Raw genomic sequence first — 16,452 nt, 5'->3', positions numbered from 1 at the left:
TTGTAGAAAACAAGATATTGTTCTTTCTCAGAGAAAATATATATTGGATATGTTACAAGAGTATGGTTTATTAGGTGTTAAACCCATAGACACCCTTATGGAAGTTAATCATAATCTACATGACACCTAGGGTCATACACTCAAGGATAAAACTCAATACCGACGATTAGTAGGTAAACTGATCTATGCTATAGTTACCAGGTTAGATATCTCATTTGTTGTGGGAGTTGTGAGCCAGTTCATGGAAATTCCTCAAAAAGTTAATTTAGAAGCTACTCAGAGGATTTTGAAGTACTTGAAGGGTGCACCTCGAAAAGGTCTTCTGTATACTCATAATGAGAAAGTTGATATACTTGGGTATTCTGATGTCGATTATGTTGGGAGTAAGATGTATAGATGTTCTCCGTCAAACTACTGTTGTTTTGTTGGAGGCAACCTCGTAAGCTGGAAAAATAAGAAACAGACAGTTGTGGCTAGGTCCAGTGCAGAGGCCGAGTATCGAGCAATGGCTCATACAGTTAGTGAGCTTATGTGGATTAAATCCGTGCTTCTTGAGTTTGGTTTTACGTTATCTGACCCTATAGTTATGAATTGTGATAACCAAACAACTATTTTTATTGTCAGCAACCTTGTGTTCTATGAGAGAATGAAACATATAGAGGTTGACTGCCACTTCATTAGAGATGCAGTTATGCAAGGGAAGGTGGTAACTCCTTATGTAAAGTCTTCAGACCAGTTGGGACATATATTTTACCAAGTCTTTGGGAAGATGTGAACATGTATCCATTAGTGACAAGTTAGGATTGTTTGATATCTACTCTCCTGCTTGAGGGGGAGTATTAAAATACAAGTTCAGGGGTATTTTGGTTATTTCCCATATTTTCCACATTACATTTTTCTCTTACGGTATGTTTATTAGATAGAGAATGTCTTGTGTTATCTCTAGTTATGTTTTCATTCAATTTAGACATGTATTTTAGGAGATATGTAAGTTTGAGTATTGAGGGGCAATTTTGTCCTTTAGTAAATTTCACTTAAACCCTAATTATAAAGAAGTTGGACAGACCTTTCTGGCTTGGATTCCAAGGCATCAAACCTGCTCCTCGTCCAAAACTCTTTTTCCTCTTCTACTTTCAGGATACTTGTTTTGAATACTAAATTCAAATTGATAACCTCAAATCCAGAGTATGTATTTTCCTTGAAATTGGACTTGGAGAAGGTGTTTGACAGGGTTAACTGGCCACTCCTGGATGACCTTTTGGGCACGATGGGGTTCGGCCTTAAATGGCGATTTTGGATTCATAGCTGTGTCTCTTTAGCATCTTACTTGCTCATCCTCAGTGGCTCTATCTCGGGATACTTCAAGGGATCTAGGGGTATTAGACACGGGGATCTTCTATGCCCAATGCTATTTAATATTTTGGCCGAATACCTATTGAGTATGATTCGTTCTGCTAAGGCCGCTGGATGGCTACAACCGATCTCCAACTCGCCTGAGTTCGACATCCCCCTACTTCAATTTGCGGATGATACCATTTCTCTTTGAGCTCACCTCGGGTGAAAAAGTCAATTGGAGCAAAACATCTATACTTGGCTACCACATTGACGACGATACTCTCTCTGCCATGACCTCGTCCTTCCTATAACTCAACTTCGGCTTTCCATTTTTGATTGTAGACCCCTCAAACAGCTATGGGCCCCGATCATTGAGAAGCTTGAACGATTGTTAGCCACTTGGCGGGGTTGCCTCCTTTCAACAGCTGGTAGATGTCAGAGCCTAGGCGTTTGACAGTAGACTCACGCTGCTGCAGGCAGCAATTGATGGCATACCTACCTACTTCCTCTCCTTCATCCATTGTCCAGCGGCAGTCTGCAATCAAATTGATCGTCTCCGGAAGTGTTTCCTTTGGAAGGGTTCCAGCAACACCTTCAAATACCATCTGGTTAGCTGGGTGGAGGTCCGCAGACCCTAGAAATTCAGTGGGCTGGGTCTTTGGTTAACCAAAAACATGAAAATTACCTGCCTGCTAAAGTTGTTCTGGAGGTTTAATCATGTGCACAATGCAATTTGGCGGTCTTACTTTCCTCTTCTCAGCACTTTCCATGAGGGTACCAGTTTCTTCACTAGAAACGGGAAATCTATTAGATTCTTGTTTGACAACTGGTGCTACGGGAAGCTGCTGTGCAATTCCTTTGCATCCTTGCTCCCCATCAGTGCTGAGAGACAGGGTACTGTTGCTGACTTTTGGTCCTCCCAGGGTAGCTGGGATTTTCACTGCAGACAGGGCCTATCAGATGCTGAGTCACTGTCATCTGGCCCCTGCTCAGCACAAAAAAATTCTCTAGATGCCTGACGCAAGTGGGTCCTTCTCCGTATCCTCGACATACTTGCTCATCACTGGATGGCTCGTCAGCAGTCCGAGTCATGATGCTGCCATCGCTTGGAGGATCTCTGCCCCCCCCCCCCCCTCTTCGAAGGTTCAGTTTTTTTTATGGTGCACCCTTCACAATTACATTCTGAAAGCTGACAACCTTCGAAAGCATGGATCTCTGCCCCCCCCCCTCTTCGAAGGTTCAGTTTTTTTTATGGTGCACCCTTCACAATTACATTCTGAAAGCTGACAACCTTCGAAAGCATGGATCTCTGCCCCCCCCCCCTTGCAGTCTTTGCCCTTTCTGTAATCAGAGAGATGAGACTGCAGCATCTCCTCATGCACTGCCATTTGTGTGGAGATGAGACTGCAGCATCTCCTCATGCACTGCCATTTGTGTGGTTGTGTTTGGGCCAAAAATTTTCAGCTCGTCGGCCTGTAGTTCTGTATGCTCAAAAGCTTACTCGGAGTCTGTGTGGCCCTCTTGGATCCTATTCTCCCCAAGTTGGGAAAGATTCTGGTTTCTGCATGCCTGGGCTATATTCCGTTTATTCTATGGCCGGAAAGGAATAACCAACGCTTTAATCAGAAGTACCATACCATTGATGAAGTATCGAATCTGGCAGTGGGCCATATATCTTCCTGGTTGCACTCCTGGAAGGACTTCAACAATTTTGCTGGGATATCCTTGCTGTCCAACTGGCGCTATATTGCTAACTTGGCTGGGCACCATCACCCTGCTGCTTGTATCCCTTGGATGGAAGTGCTCGTGGAAACCCCGGGTCAGCTGGTTTTGGCAGTGCATTCCGTGATTGGGATGGCTCCATTCTGATCTCCTATGCTAATGGGAAATTCAGACTCCACTGCTGCTGAACTCCTCACCCTTTACCATGGATTTGCCATATTTCGAGATCGTCTTCAAGGCCCTCTCATTGTTGAAGGAGATTCCCCAGTTGTTATAAACTGGTGCTCTTCTTTTGCGACCCCTCCATGGTGCCATTGGCATGTATTCCACTGTATTACAGACTTGACTTCTAACCTTTCTTGTATCTGGACCCATGTTCCCCACTCAGCTAATTCCTTAGCTGATGGCCTTGCTAAAAAAAGAGCCTCCTTCCAATTCCTTGTTGTAAAGGGAAACCTCCTCTAGTTCGTTGCTGTTTTCTGGTTTCCTTTAATAAATTATCACTTTTATCAAGAAAAGAATGTCTTCACTGTGCGTTTACCTTAACTCTTGATGCTGTGATAAGGTCAATAGCTCTTTATTTTGATGTTGAAAACACAGATCTGATGTGAATACTGTCCTGTCAAGACCCTATCTGGTGTACTTTACACAAGTCTAAGACTGTCATTCAGGAAACATACTGCTGGGTTTTGCTCATTTATACTCCTGAATGAGATAAACATGATGAAGGTCCTCACTCGAACTTGACTGGAGAAATTTAAACTATGGAGCATGAAGGGGAAAAAATTAGGAGTCAATGTGTGTTATTGTCAGATAAAGCATAAATAGTTGTTGCTATGTGTCTGAAGATTAGAAAATTCTTGTTTGCTCTAACTATGATTTTTTCGTGGCCTTTTCTTGTTACTCAGTATCGTGATATAGTAAGGCAATTTATCAAGGGTATGGATGGATTTTCTGGGGCTTTTGCCCGATGTCTTTGTGGGAGCCCAAATCTGTACCAGGTAATCATTTTATTTATTTTCATTGAATTTTTGTATAAAAACAGTTTTCTTTAATACTAGATGAACTGTGCTGTTTTTTACTGGTTATATATCCCGAAATATTTGCTTATAATGAGCTATTTTGAGACTGATATCATAACATACTTCATGTAATTTTACTGTTAAGTATAATTCTTTCTAAGGCCTACACTTCTTGCTGACAATACAAATCAGGAAGGAAGAAAACCGTGGAATAGCATCAACTTCATTTGTGCACATGATGGATTTACTTTGGCAGATTTAGTGACATATAATAGTAAGCACAACTTGTCAAATGGTGAAAACAACAATGATGGAGAGAACCATAATAACAGTTGGAACTGTGGGCAGGTAGGTCATTCTTTTTACCTTTTCCCAGAGAAAATTATTTCAAAAAGTAAGCTTCTCCTTTTTTCATCCATGGTACTGCATATGGCCTCAGCACATTATGCACTGCAATAGATAAGATGAGTTCAATCATCTGTTGTGTTTGACACTTGTACTTTATTTAGTCAGTTTGTCTATCGGATTTCTTTTATGATTCATGAACAAATTGCTACCAAACCCATTAGTTTCTCTGTTATTTGTTATAGATTCAATATTCTGAATTGCAGGGTATTGAATATACTTAATTCTTAGCTATTTAACACAAAGTATACCTTCTTGAAGTCAGGAAACACCAATCTTAATAGATCCAACTGGATTGACCTAGATGCAGAATCATGGAAAACTGTAAATATGAATTAAAACAATAAGTGATTGTTGAAATAAGTCCAGATTCATTCTCTTATTGTCCAGATTTATTCTCTTATTGTCTTGTCGAAATCTCTTCTATATTAAAGGCAAGATTAGTTCGAAATAATTAACTTTCCTTTTATTCATCATCCTATGTTATATATATCGTAACCATTGTAGTTGTCATTTGTAATTGAATAAGAACTTTTTATTCTTCATTTTCATCATGGTATTAGAGCCTAGGCTCTAAATTCTTCTTTTTCACCGGCCTTCATTGCCAGCAGTCACTATTGTTTCCGGTTTTCATTATTGGAAAGTTTTTTTCACCCCTTTACAGGTTTCTATTTGTCGAAATCCTTTCACTGGCCTTAATTGCCGGCAGTTACTATTGTTTCTGGTCTTCGTTATTGGAAAGTTTTTTTCACCCCTTTATAGATCTCTATTTGTTGAAATCCTTTCACTAGCCTTCATTGTCGTGTAATGATAGGTTTTTCCCTTGGTGCAGTGATAGGTTTTTCTTTCCTGTCTAGCTTCTCTACCACCGTCATCTTGGAACTCATCCAACCATCATGTTTGATACTTTCGACTCCTCTACAATCACCTCTATTCCCCAGCAAATTCCTACTCAACCTGAGAATCCCACTCTTCAAATTTCTACAATTAAACTAAATGGAAGGAACTTTATGGAGTGGTGTTAATTCGCCAAAATCTTTTTGATGAGTCACGAAAGGTTTAAATATGCGGATGGAATTGCAAAGTCACCATAAAAAAATGATAAGTTCTACGAGACATGGGAGGCTGCCAATGCCACTGTTATGTCATGGCTGCTACACTCTATGCAACCTGAGATTAGTAGGACATATCTATTGCTCCCTACTGCTAGGGACATTTGGTGGTTGTGCATAAAACATACTCCAAGATAGGATGTAATTAACAGATTTTTCAGATCAAGTGACAAGTTTACAAGACAAAACAGGGGTCCTCAAGTGTTATAGACTACTATAACAAATTGTGAGGGTTGTTTACAGAGTTAGATATGTATCAACATGCGGAAGTGGAATCTGCTACGAATGCAAAAAAATAAAAGATGTATTGGAAAGGGAGAGTGTGTTCCCGTTCTTGTTGGAACTCAATCCTGAATTTGACTAGGTATGTGACCGTGTCTTGGTAAAAAAAACCCTATTCCTGATCTTACTCAAGCATTTACTCTTGTTTGAGGGGTTGAAAATCAAAAAGAGCTATTTGGTGACAAAGAATTTGATCATGAAAAGTTGATTGTGGTGTTATCGTATATTTGTATTTATGACCTATAAGGGCATTATTGTAATTTTCTGTAACATATAACTTGAGCGTTTATATATGTGCATCGGGAAGAAATGAGGGGATCGAAAAATGAAAATCGATCTCTATTTATTACCTTTGTCTTGGAGAAATTAATTGACATGGTATCAGAGCTGCGTTTGTAGATCATCGGTGCCATCTAAGTAATCCTTCGACGCTTTCGGTGCTCTTAGAGGTGAGTTTTTGTCGCCCTCTTTCTCAGTTCATCGTATCTCAGATCTAGGTTCTCTGTTTGTAGTGGATTTCGAAGGGTCTTGCGGCGTCATCTGGGTCTTGTAGTGGATTTCGGAGGTTCCTCTATGAGTTAGGTTCTCGGTTTACAGTGGATTTTGGAGGCTCGGGTTTTTTTTGGTTGCTGTTGAGGTTCTCATTTCAGAGGCTCGTTTTGCAGTGGATCTCGGAGGTGCTCTTGATAATTTGTAGGGAGATAGAAGGCGATGCGAGGGACAAGAGAGAGTGACAGAAATGGAGGCTGCCATGGTCGGCGCCTAGGACTTGAGGAGAGTGGGGACAGGCGAGAGGGCATGAGCAAACCTGGATTTTTTTGTTTAGGGTTCAGGGTTTACAATGCAAAAAATAAAATAAAAAATGAAAAACTCCAGACTGTGGAATATAGCTTCAATCTGTTGGCCTTGTTCCCCTCTGTTTTCAAGCCCTCCTTTGCCCATAGCTGCTGGTTAGCTATTGCAGCTGTTGGTCTTTTAATTGTTGGATTGAATTTTGGGCTTTGTGTCTCTACATACGGTAGTTGTAGTTTCTGTCGTGATGTTGATCCTCTTGTTTGCTATACAGTGTGTTGGTACCGATACAGTTGGCTACTCTTTCACTACAGTTCCCTCAAGAACTTCTTATCATGTCATCTGATAGGTTAGACTCGTTCCCTATTCGTTTCATGGGTAAAAATTACACTTCCTGGGAATTTCAGTTTCGTTTATTTGTTATGGGAAAAAAGTTATGGGGTCATATAGATGGGAGTGATCCCGCACCTCGAGAGGTCGAGGCTTTGTCCTAGTGGAAAGTCAAGGATGCTAGGGTCATGACCTGGATCCTTGACTCCGTTGAGCCTCACTTTGTTCTCAATCTGAGGCCTTATAAAAATGCAGTTGACATGTGGAATTACCTCAACAAGGTTTATCGTCAAGACAACACGGCTCGGCGTTTTCAATTGGAGTATGAGATGGCTAATTTCACACAAGGAAGACTCTCCATTGAGGAATATTTTTCTGGTTTTTAGAACCTTTAGGCTGACTATGCAGACATTGTTTATGTTAATGTTCCTGTTGCAACTCTCTTTGCTGTTCAACCAATGCATGAAACAAGCAAGAGAGATCAATTCTTGATGAATATCCGTTCCGATTTTGAAATTGCACATTCTAATCTGATGAATCGTCATCCTGTTCCATCTCTAGATGCTTGTTTCAGTGAACTTCTTCGTGAGGAGTAGCATATAGTAACTCAGGCTGGCATGGAACATCGGGCTACTGTTAGTGCCCTTGTTACTATAGCTTATGCAACACAAGGAAGGAATAAGGGAAGAGACATGCGTGTTGTTCAGTGCTTTAGTTGTAAAGCTTTTGGCCATATTGCTTGGGATTGTCCTAAGAAGTTCTGTAACTACTGCAAGAAATAGGGTCATATCATCTCTGCCTGCCCCATTCGACCTAAAAGGAAGCAGGGTACTGCTTATCATGCCTCCGCTGGTGCCTCTAGTTTTACTGCATTGTCGGCTGCCTCGCCGGTTGTTCCTATTTATGCCCCTACAACCTCAGCAAACCCGCACATACTCACTTCTGAGATGGTACAACATATGATCATTTATGCTTTCTTTACTTTTGGGCTCTCAGGTAATCACAAAGTTTCTTCTAAGCCATGGTATTTTGACTCGGAACTTCTAACCATATGACCAATACTGTCGTTTCTCTTTCCAATGTCAGAAATTATGATGAAAATCTGAAAATTAACACTGCTGATGGCAGTTGCCTATCAGTGCTGTTGGTGATCTTTCCTCTTCCTTAACTGATGTTTTTGTGTCTCCTGACTTCCACAAAACTTATTTTTGTTGGTCAATTGGTTGATAATAACTGTAATGTCCATTTCTCTCGATCTAGTTGTGTTGTGCAGGATCAAGTGTTAGGGACGATGATCTCGAAGAGGCCTAAAGTGGGACGACTCTTTCCTCTTTATGTTTTTCCTTCCACCATTAGTCCTAGTTTTCCTTTCCTTTCCTTTGCATGTAATGTTGTTGGTTCTGGACTTAAGATGTGGCATAGACATCTAAGCCATCCAAACTCTGATGTACTTTGTAAGTTATTTAATTCTGGTTTATTGGGACATAAAACATGTTCTTCTCTTGATCTTTCTTTTGAATGTCCATCATGCAAACTTGGCATAAGTAAAGTTCTACCTCCTCATCATGCATCTTATGCCTTACAATGTTTCGATATTATTCATACTGATGTTTGGGGGATTACACTTGTTGTTTCTCATGTGCATTACAAGTACTTTGTTACTTTTATTGATGACTGTAGTCGCTTTACTTGGGTTTACTTCCTACAGGCTAAGGCCGAAGTTTTTCTAGTATTTAAGCATTTTTTTGCACTTCTTGAGACTCAGCTCTCTGCCAGCATCAAGGTCTTGCATTTTGATTTTGGCGGCGAATACATGTCTAATGAGTTTCAGGACTTTCTTCAAAGCAAAGGGATCGTCTCTTAGCGCTCTTGTCCTTCGATATCGCAACAAAATGGTGTTGTTGAGCGAAAAAATCGTCACCTTCTTGATGTTGTAAGAACCCTTTTACTTGAATCATTTGTTCCTTCTCGTTTTTGGTGTGAAGCGCTTTCTACTTCGGTTCATTTGATCAATCACTTACCTTCTCTTACATTACATCATGTTTCTCCCTTCTTTAAGTTATTTGGCCATTCTCCTTCATATTCTGATCTTCGGACATTTGGTTGTGTTTGTTTTGTGTATCTCCCTGCTCATGAACGACTTAAACTTACTACTCAATTTGTTAAGTGTGTGGTTTTCTTGGTTATGCTATACCTCAAAAGGGTTATGTTTGTTATGATCCACATGTTCGTCGTATATGTGTTTCTAGGAATGTGGTTTTCTTTGAAAATCAATATTTCTTTCCATCTCATGTTGAGTTGCCATCTGCATCTTTATCTCTTCTGCCTATCTTTTATGATTCTCTGACAATTGTGGAAAGGTTCAAACCTGGTTTTGTGTATGGAAGACGTAGTAGACATGAGTCTGGTTCCACTTCCTCTGTGCCCCCTCACGATCTTGCCCTGGCGCTTGTTCTTACTCCTGCTCCAGCTTCCACCACTCTTCGCCGGTCTACTCGCCCTTCTCGGCCCCCTAATCGGTATGGTTTCTCCTCCACTGTCTCTCCTGTGACTACTTTATCCTCTATTTTCATTCCCACTTGTTACAAACAGGCCATGGAACATGAGTGTTGGCAGAATGCAATGCAAACAGAACTTTGAGCACTTGAGGAGAATCATACTTGGGATATTGTTCCTTGCCCCCCTACATTTAAGCCTCTTGGGAGTAAATGGGTTTTCTTTGTAAAACTTTGCTCAGATGGCTCTTTGGATCGGTACAAAGCTCGCCTAGTAGCTCTGGGCAACAAACAGGAATATGGGATTAATTATGAGGATGCATTTGCTCTTGTTGCCAAAATGACCACAATTCGTACTATCTTAGCTATTGCTGCTTCCTAGTCGTGACAACTGCATCAGATGGATCTGAAAAACGTGTTTCTTCACGGTGATCTTTAAGAAGAGATCTACATGAAGCTTCCTTGTGGTATGACTACTTTTTCTCCTCATGATGTCTGTAAGATAAGGCATTCTCTATATGGACTCAAGCAAGCTCCCCGGGCTTGGTTTGAGAAGTTTCGCAATACGCTTCTTACCTTCAGCTTTACACAAAGTCAGTATGATTCTTCTCTTCTTCCACAAGTCGACATTGGGTATAGTCCTTATCTTGGTTTATGTGGATGATATTATCATTGCTGGCACTGACTGTGGTTTGATTACTAAGGTTCAGCAGTTGTTGCATGCCACTTTCCATATGAAAGATCTTGGCCAACTCACATACTTCTTAGGACTGTAGTCAATGGTATTTTCTTAAACCAATATAAGTATATTCAAGATATTATTACCTGGGCTGGTTTAGAGGACACTTCTTCTGTTGATACTCCTACGGAGGTAAATGTCGAATACAGGAAAGATGAAGGGGACCTTCTAGATGACCCTACTCTCTATCGGCACCTGGTTGGGAGTCTCATCTACTTGACCAATACTCTCCCTGATATCTCCTATGCCGTTCATCAGGTCAGTCAGTTTATGTCGTTTCCTCGTTATCTCCATATTGCTGCAATTCGACGCATCATCCGCTATCTTCGAGGTTCTCCTACTCGTGGGTTATTCTTTCCTACAGGCTCCTCTCTTCAACTTATTGCTTATAGTGATGTTGATTGGGCTGGGGTGTTCGGATACACGTCAATCTACTACGGGTTGGTGTATGTTTTTAGGTGATGCCTTAATTTCTTAGAGATGTAAGAAACAAGATAGTGTTTCTAAATCCTCTCCTGAGGCCAAGTATCGTGCCATGTCTACTGCTTGTTCTGAGATTGTATGGCTACACGGTCTTTTTGAGGAGCTTGAGTTCCCTCAGACTACTTCTACCCCTTTTCATGCTGATAACACTAGTGCTATTCAGATTGCCACCAACCCTGTTTTCCATGAATGCACCAAGCACATTGAGGTTGATTGTCATTCTATCCGAGATACCTTGGATAGTCAGGTGATATCTCTTCCTTACATTTCTTCGGATCTCCAAGTGGCTGATGTCTTCACCGAAGCAATGACTTGGCAGCGACATCAATTTTTGGTTGGCAAATTGTTATTGGTTGACTTACCAGCATCAATTTGAGGGGGGATGTTATCGTATATTTGTATTTATGACCTATAAGGGTATTATTGTAATTTTCTGTAACATATAACTTAAGCGTTTATATATGTGCATCGGGAAGAAATGAGGGGATCAAAAAATGAAAATTGATCTCTGTTTATTACCTTCGTCTTGGAGAAATTAATTGACATGTGGAAAACTTAGTGTTGGTGGGAACTAAGTCTGGTTCCAATAGTGTTGATAATGAGAAAGTGGTTGAGAGAGATAAAAGGAGGCGTGACTATTGCAATAAGCCAAACATACTAGGGAATTATGCTGGAGCTTACATGACAAACCTCCTAACTGGAAGAACAAAAATGGTAAAGGTATGCAGGTAGCTACACAAAGTCTAGGAGTAGTTCATCCCAGTAGTTCCAAGACACCTTTATGCAGTAAGGAATAGTTAGAGCATCTATATGGATTATATAATCAATCCAAATCTAATCACAAAACCTCTCCTACTAGTTCACTTGCTCAAAAAGGTAATTTTTCTGTCACCCTTAACTCTTCTCTTGATCACACACACTATGGATAGTTGATTCATGTGCTATCTCTTTTGTTCTTGTCCTATACTCCTTGTCCTGCTAATCTTAAAGTGCGTATTGCAGATGGGTCTTTATCTCTAGATGCAGGAAAGGATTTTATTTTTCTTTTTAAGAATCTAATACTACAATCTATCTTACATGTTCCTATCTTGTCTTGTAATATTTTGTCCATCAAGATCCCCATTCCCATTTCTCTATTTTAAGGTAAATCTATAACCTTCGACATGATTAACCATATACGCAGATTGTATACAAGTAATAATTTCCCACAATAGAAGATTTGGGTGCTGGAAAAATGCTGGCTCCATGAGGTAGGACGGGCGCTTTGTGCACCTCTCACGATCTGGAGCAAAGAAATCTTACGTCTCTCTCCCGATCAGGGCCATGGACACTTTCTTGGCCATTTTCAACAAGATCCAGACAGGCAAGACAGGAAGAAACTTCGGACGATCCCTTTTCACGGGCGATCTGGAATTCCAGCTTCATACCCAGTACCACGGTGGCCTTCTTGAATGCGCCATCACCCAATGCCGTGATTCGTTGATAATGGGTATGATTCTCTTCCTTGCCTGGAAAATTTTCCACCAAACTCTACTTCGAATCCTCAAAACTCAAACAACCCCTCCCAACCTGATACCCCATGCCAGAAAACTACCAATTCCACACAGACGGCCATATCTTCACCCCCCCCCCCCCGCCCCCCAACCGAATTTCAGCCCAAATATCAGTCCTCCACTACCACCACCACCACCCCCTCAGATCTTGCAACATGAAAAGCACTCTCTTACCCTCCCAGCCCAAGCTGTGACTGAAGGAGTTCGCAAACTATCCCTGGCCGCAGTCATCTATGTCCATCCAGCAAACTACTCAGGCCAACAAATAAGACACTGGATTCATAGAAGAGCACCATCAATTGAAGTCCAAACCATCATCCGAATTCAAGACAGACAGTGGCTTATCATCTTCAACTCAGCAGAAGACCGACAAAAATTGCATAAACTAAAGAACGAAGTGGGATCCCCTATCCTAAGCAGGGACGACTGGAGCCCCGATCTCACAACTCCCCTCTCAGGACAGTGGGTGGCTGTTTGAGGCATTCCTATGGAGATTCGATGCAGACATACCCTAGAATGCCTTGCGAGCATCTTTGGCGAGCTCATCTGGGCAGAGGATCAACTGACGATCCTCCACTTTTTGAAAATGACCATTAACCAACTTGAGATTAGGATTTGTTGTTTCTGACAAAAGAGCAGGGATATGCTTTGCACCCCAGAGTTGATTAAGTTCTTTTCTGTTTGCCACATACTACATTTGTTGTTTTTCCTGTGCCATCTTCTAGTTGTCAAATGTGGGCTGCATGGATGAGTCAATGTCTGGTTTTCACTGCATATGCAATGGAATGTGTTGACACCTGCTATTGGGTGAAGTAATTTAAATACACGATGATTATGTTTTTGGAGGCAGAACAATTATGTTTTTGGTCTTAAGCTACCTCGTTTGTCTTTCCTTTGACCAAAGGCACTCTGACTGATCATGATTAAGGGCGATGAAATAGTCTAGTACATCCACTGTAGTTCTCTTGCTTCTATAGAAGTTACATGTTAATTTCTGCCTGCATGGAGTTTGTTTGAAAGAATCACACCCTGAAATACGAGTTTCTCATTTTCAAAATTTTTCAATGGGTTCTACAAAAAAGGATATGTATTTAGGAAGTTAAAGTTACCCAAGAAGCTGGGATTCAAAATAACATGTTCTAGTTATAGTATTGGAAACACTTAGTTCAGGGTCATTAGATATAGGGGAAGGTAGTAAATTAAATTGATGAGACTGGTGATAAGATTTGAAGAGGTCAAAGTAGTGCTAGAACTAGCAAAGCATATAGAGCAGAATGGAGGTAGATCTTTTAGCTGGTCCAACATCGTCTCTGATAAGGCACTGATGGTGATGAGTTTCTCTCTAACACATATATCCAGTTATGCATTTCCTTTCATTAGTTTCTTGTCTTTCTTCCGTACACAGGAAGGAGAGTTTGCAAGCCTGCTTGTCAAGAGATTGAGGAAGAGGCAAATGCGAAATTTTTTTCTCTGCCTTATGGTTTCCCAAGTAAGCATCTACATTGTAGCATATCAAATACATTGACTTTTTTTTTTTTCTGAAGCACAACTGTATTCATTTATTAAATTGCCTCTATCTTTCTTATAGGATTTATTTTGTACAACTCTTTTTCTAATCCCTCCATAAATACCAGGAAATCAATTTCCAATAACTTCCATTGACTAATGATTTTTCTTCTCTGATGTTGATCCCTTTTGTGCCTAGGGTGTTCCAATGATATACATGGGCGATGAATATGGTCATACAAAAGGAGGCAACAACAATACATATTGTCATGACAACTATGTGATTCCCTGATCCTTACCCAATCCTACATAGTGGATAAATGGAAAACATGTTTGGAACCATCTCCTTAAGTTGAGTTTAGCATTGCATTGCAGATAAATTATTTCAGATGGGATAAGAAGGAAGAAACTTCAGCAGACTTTTTCAGGTTTTGCCGCCTCATGATAAAATTCCGTCAGTAAGTACCTACTTTGTAAAGAACTCACTGTTATGAAAGGTGTATAGAAAATTGAAAGTAATTTGTATAAGCATCAATGATTGATCTGGGAAATATTATTCAATAATGTAAAACACTGCAATTTCACCAAAGTTCAAAATTTAACAAAATAAAGAAGTACATTTTGAAATGAATTTCCACTAATAGTAGTAAAGTAATTGGAAAGTGCACTGATGTTTATGATATTATCAAGTAGATCTACCACCGAGAAACCACTGAAAAAAAAGGGATAATTGTAACCATATATTTGTGTAAGATAATTACATCTTTGATTTGGGATTACGATCTTGAGTTTAATAGAACAAAGATGATGTCTTATAAGCTTGTAGATCTGTTTTCATTAATTGAATTGCTTGATCTCTCGCATCCCTTAGAAAGAAAGGGAAAGAGCCGAAATGCATGAGGATATAAAGGACTTGGGTGGCAAGGATATGGCAAACTGACATTTCAAATAATGAGGCACTCCTTCAAATGAAAGCTGCTCACTACTTTTGAAACACTGGGTTTGCTTTTATTCTTGTTTGATACTATATCTTATCTTTGATGTTGTATCTCTTACTATGACAAACAGAGAATGTCAATCACTTGGTCAAGATGATTTCCTTACTGCAGAACGTCTGCAGTGGCATGGTCATATGCCTGGCGTGCCAGACTGGTCTGAAACCAGTAGATTTGTGGCATTTTCATTGGTAAAGTTGTCTATATTCCTCTCCATTTAATCTTTCACTTTCACGTGGCTTAGATAAACAGCACTTGGCAGGCGGCTTTTTGTCTAATTACTTCTTGATGATGCTTGAAGTTCCAAACCTCAACTCATGGTCCTGTTCTTTTAGAGTCGGTTCTCTTCATTCATTTCCTCATGCCTTTTCATGCATATTGTAGGTTTTCCATAATCAAGAACGAGCAGAGAGTGGGGTACTTATCTAACCAAGTAGTTCTGTGAACCCTAACCAGAACCTCATCTTAACAGGACACCCTAATAGATGCATTCATTACCAGAAGCAGCATTATTAGGACATCACTTATGTTCTGTTGCCTGTATTACAATCTATGATAACGCCATTAGAGAGAAAAAAAGCGTAAAAGGTTTTTTGCACTTCTGTGAGAGTTGAAACTCGTTACCATCTTTGCGATGCTTGATTGAAGCAGGTTGATTCCATCAAGGGAGAAATTTATGTTGCCTTCAACACAAGCCACCTCCCTCTCACCATAACACTGCCTGAACGCTCTGGAAACCGTTGGGAGCCATTGGTTGATACCAGCAAGACTGCACCGTATGATTTTATGTCTGAAGATACTCCTGAGAGGAACATTGCCATTCAACAATATGGGCACTTCTTGAACGCCAACTTATATCCCATGCTAAGCTATTCGTCTATTATTTTATTATTGTGTCCGGAAACAGATTAGATATATTCATATCAGTTGTACATAGTTTCTGTAAGGTTTTACTCAGTGCGCTTAGTTCTTTAAAATCATTGGTTATATATGATTTGGCTAGTTAGGATCAGAATTGGCCTTTGTTGCAGGGAATCTCATTTGAACGGGGTAGACCTTACTGCCAGGTGATTTCCAGGTTCGAGAGAGAGACTGAGCGTGGGAGATGCAGAGTTCGGCTTCCATCTTTCACGGAGGTTTTCCATCTTGCCGAGGGGAAGACGAAGACGCTGAGGACGGCGATTATGATTTACAGATTATCAATCGGCAACGCACGCCGGATCTGGTACAGTCAATCCGATTAAACTAATATTGCCATTAATAATAGTTTAATTTAGTTGTGCTTTAATGAAGTTTATTATAGAAAAGAATAATCTGAACTATTGAGAGAAGCGGCACAAATCCATGGGAGAGCTGAACACCTCTGACCTTCTGGGAGAAGAAATATGGAAAAGCGTTTACACCTCTAAAGAAATTGGCAAAGGTATAAAAGATGTAGATGACGCAGGGCACCCTCTGATTAATTTAACCTTAATAAGATAATTTTATTTATTTATTATTAATAAAATAAGATAAATAAGTAGGAAATAAGATAAATATATTAATTAAATTAAATATAAAAATACAATACTTAAACAAAAATTGTTTATTTTTTTAATGTCTAGATGCTTAATCAAATTGTTACTTTTATAATATATAAATTCTCACTCTTAAATTAGTAAATAAATAAAGATGGTATTTT

The 16,452-nt window shown here is 40.0% G+C and overlaps 1 protein-coding gene across 3 annotated transcripts in view; it reads left to right on the top strand.

Moving 5' to 3' along the window:
* Positions 1–16,018, top strand: part of LOC137935986 (isoamylase 1, chloroplastic) — a 32,854-nt gene extending 16,836 nt beyond the window's left edge. The window contains exons 12-19 of one of the 3 annotated variants that reach the window (XM_068780452.1): positions 3,966–4,058; positions 4,272–4,427; positions 13,676–13,759; positions 13,976–14,056; positions 14,152–14,234; positions 14,845–14,962; positions 15,423–15,713; positions 15,803–16,018. In XM_068780452.1, the coding sequence (XP_068636553.1) occupies positions 3,966–4,058; positions 4,272–4,427; positions 13,676–13,759; positions 13,976–14,056; positions 14,152–14,234; positions 14,845–14,962; positions 15,423–15,683 (876 nt within the window). In that variant the 3' untranslated portion in view covers positions 15,684–15,713; positions 15,803–16,018. The other 2 variants (XM_068780451.1, XM_068780453.1) reach the window with 2 other exon arrangements.
* The last annotated feature ends 434 nt before the right edge of the window (positions 16,019–16,452 follow it).

The sequence above is a fragment of the Aristolochia californica genome, unplaced genomic scaffold (assembly GCF_029961685.1).
Source record: "Aristolochia californica isolate CCGP_79_NKW_82.1479 unplaced genomic scaffold, dmAriCali1.0.hap1 SCAF_7, whole genome shotgun sequence".
NCBI classification, from domain to species: Eukaryota; Viridiplantae; Streptophyta; class Magnoliopsida; order Piperales; family Aristolochiaceae; genus Aristolochia; species Aristolochia californica.
This window is presented reverse-complemented; position numbering and strand designations above follow the sequence as displayed.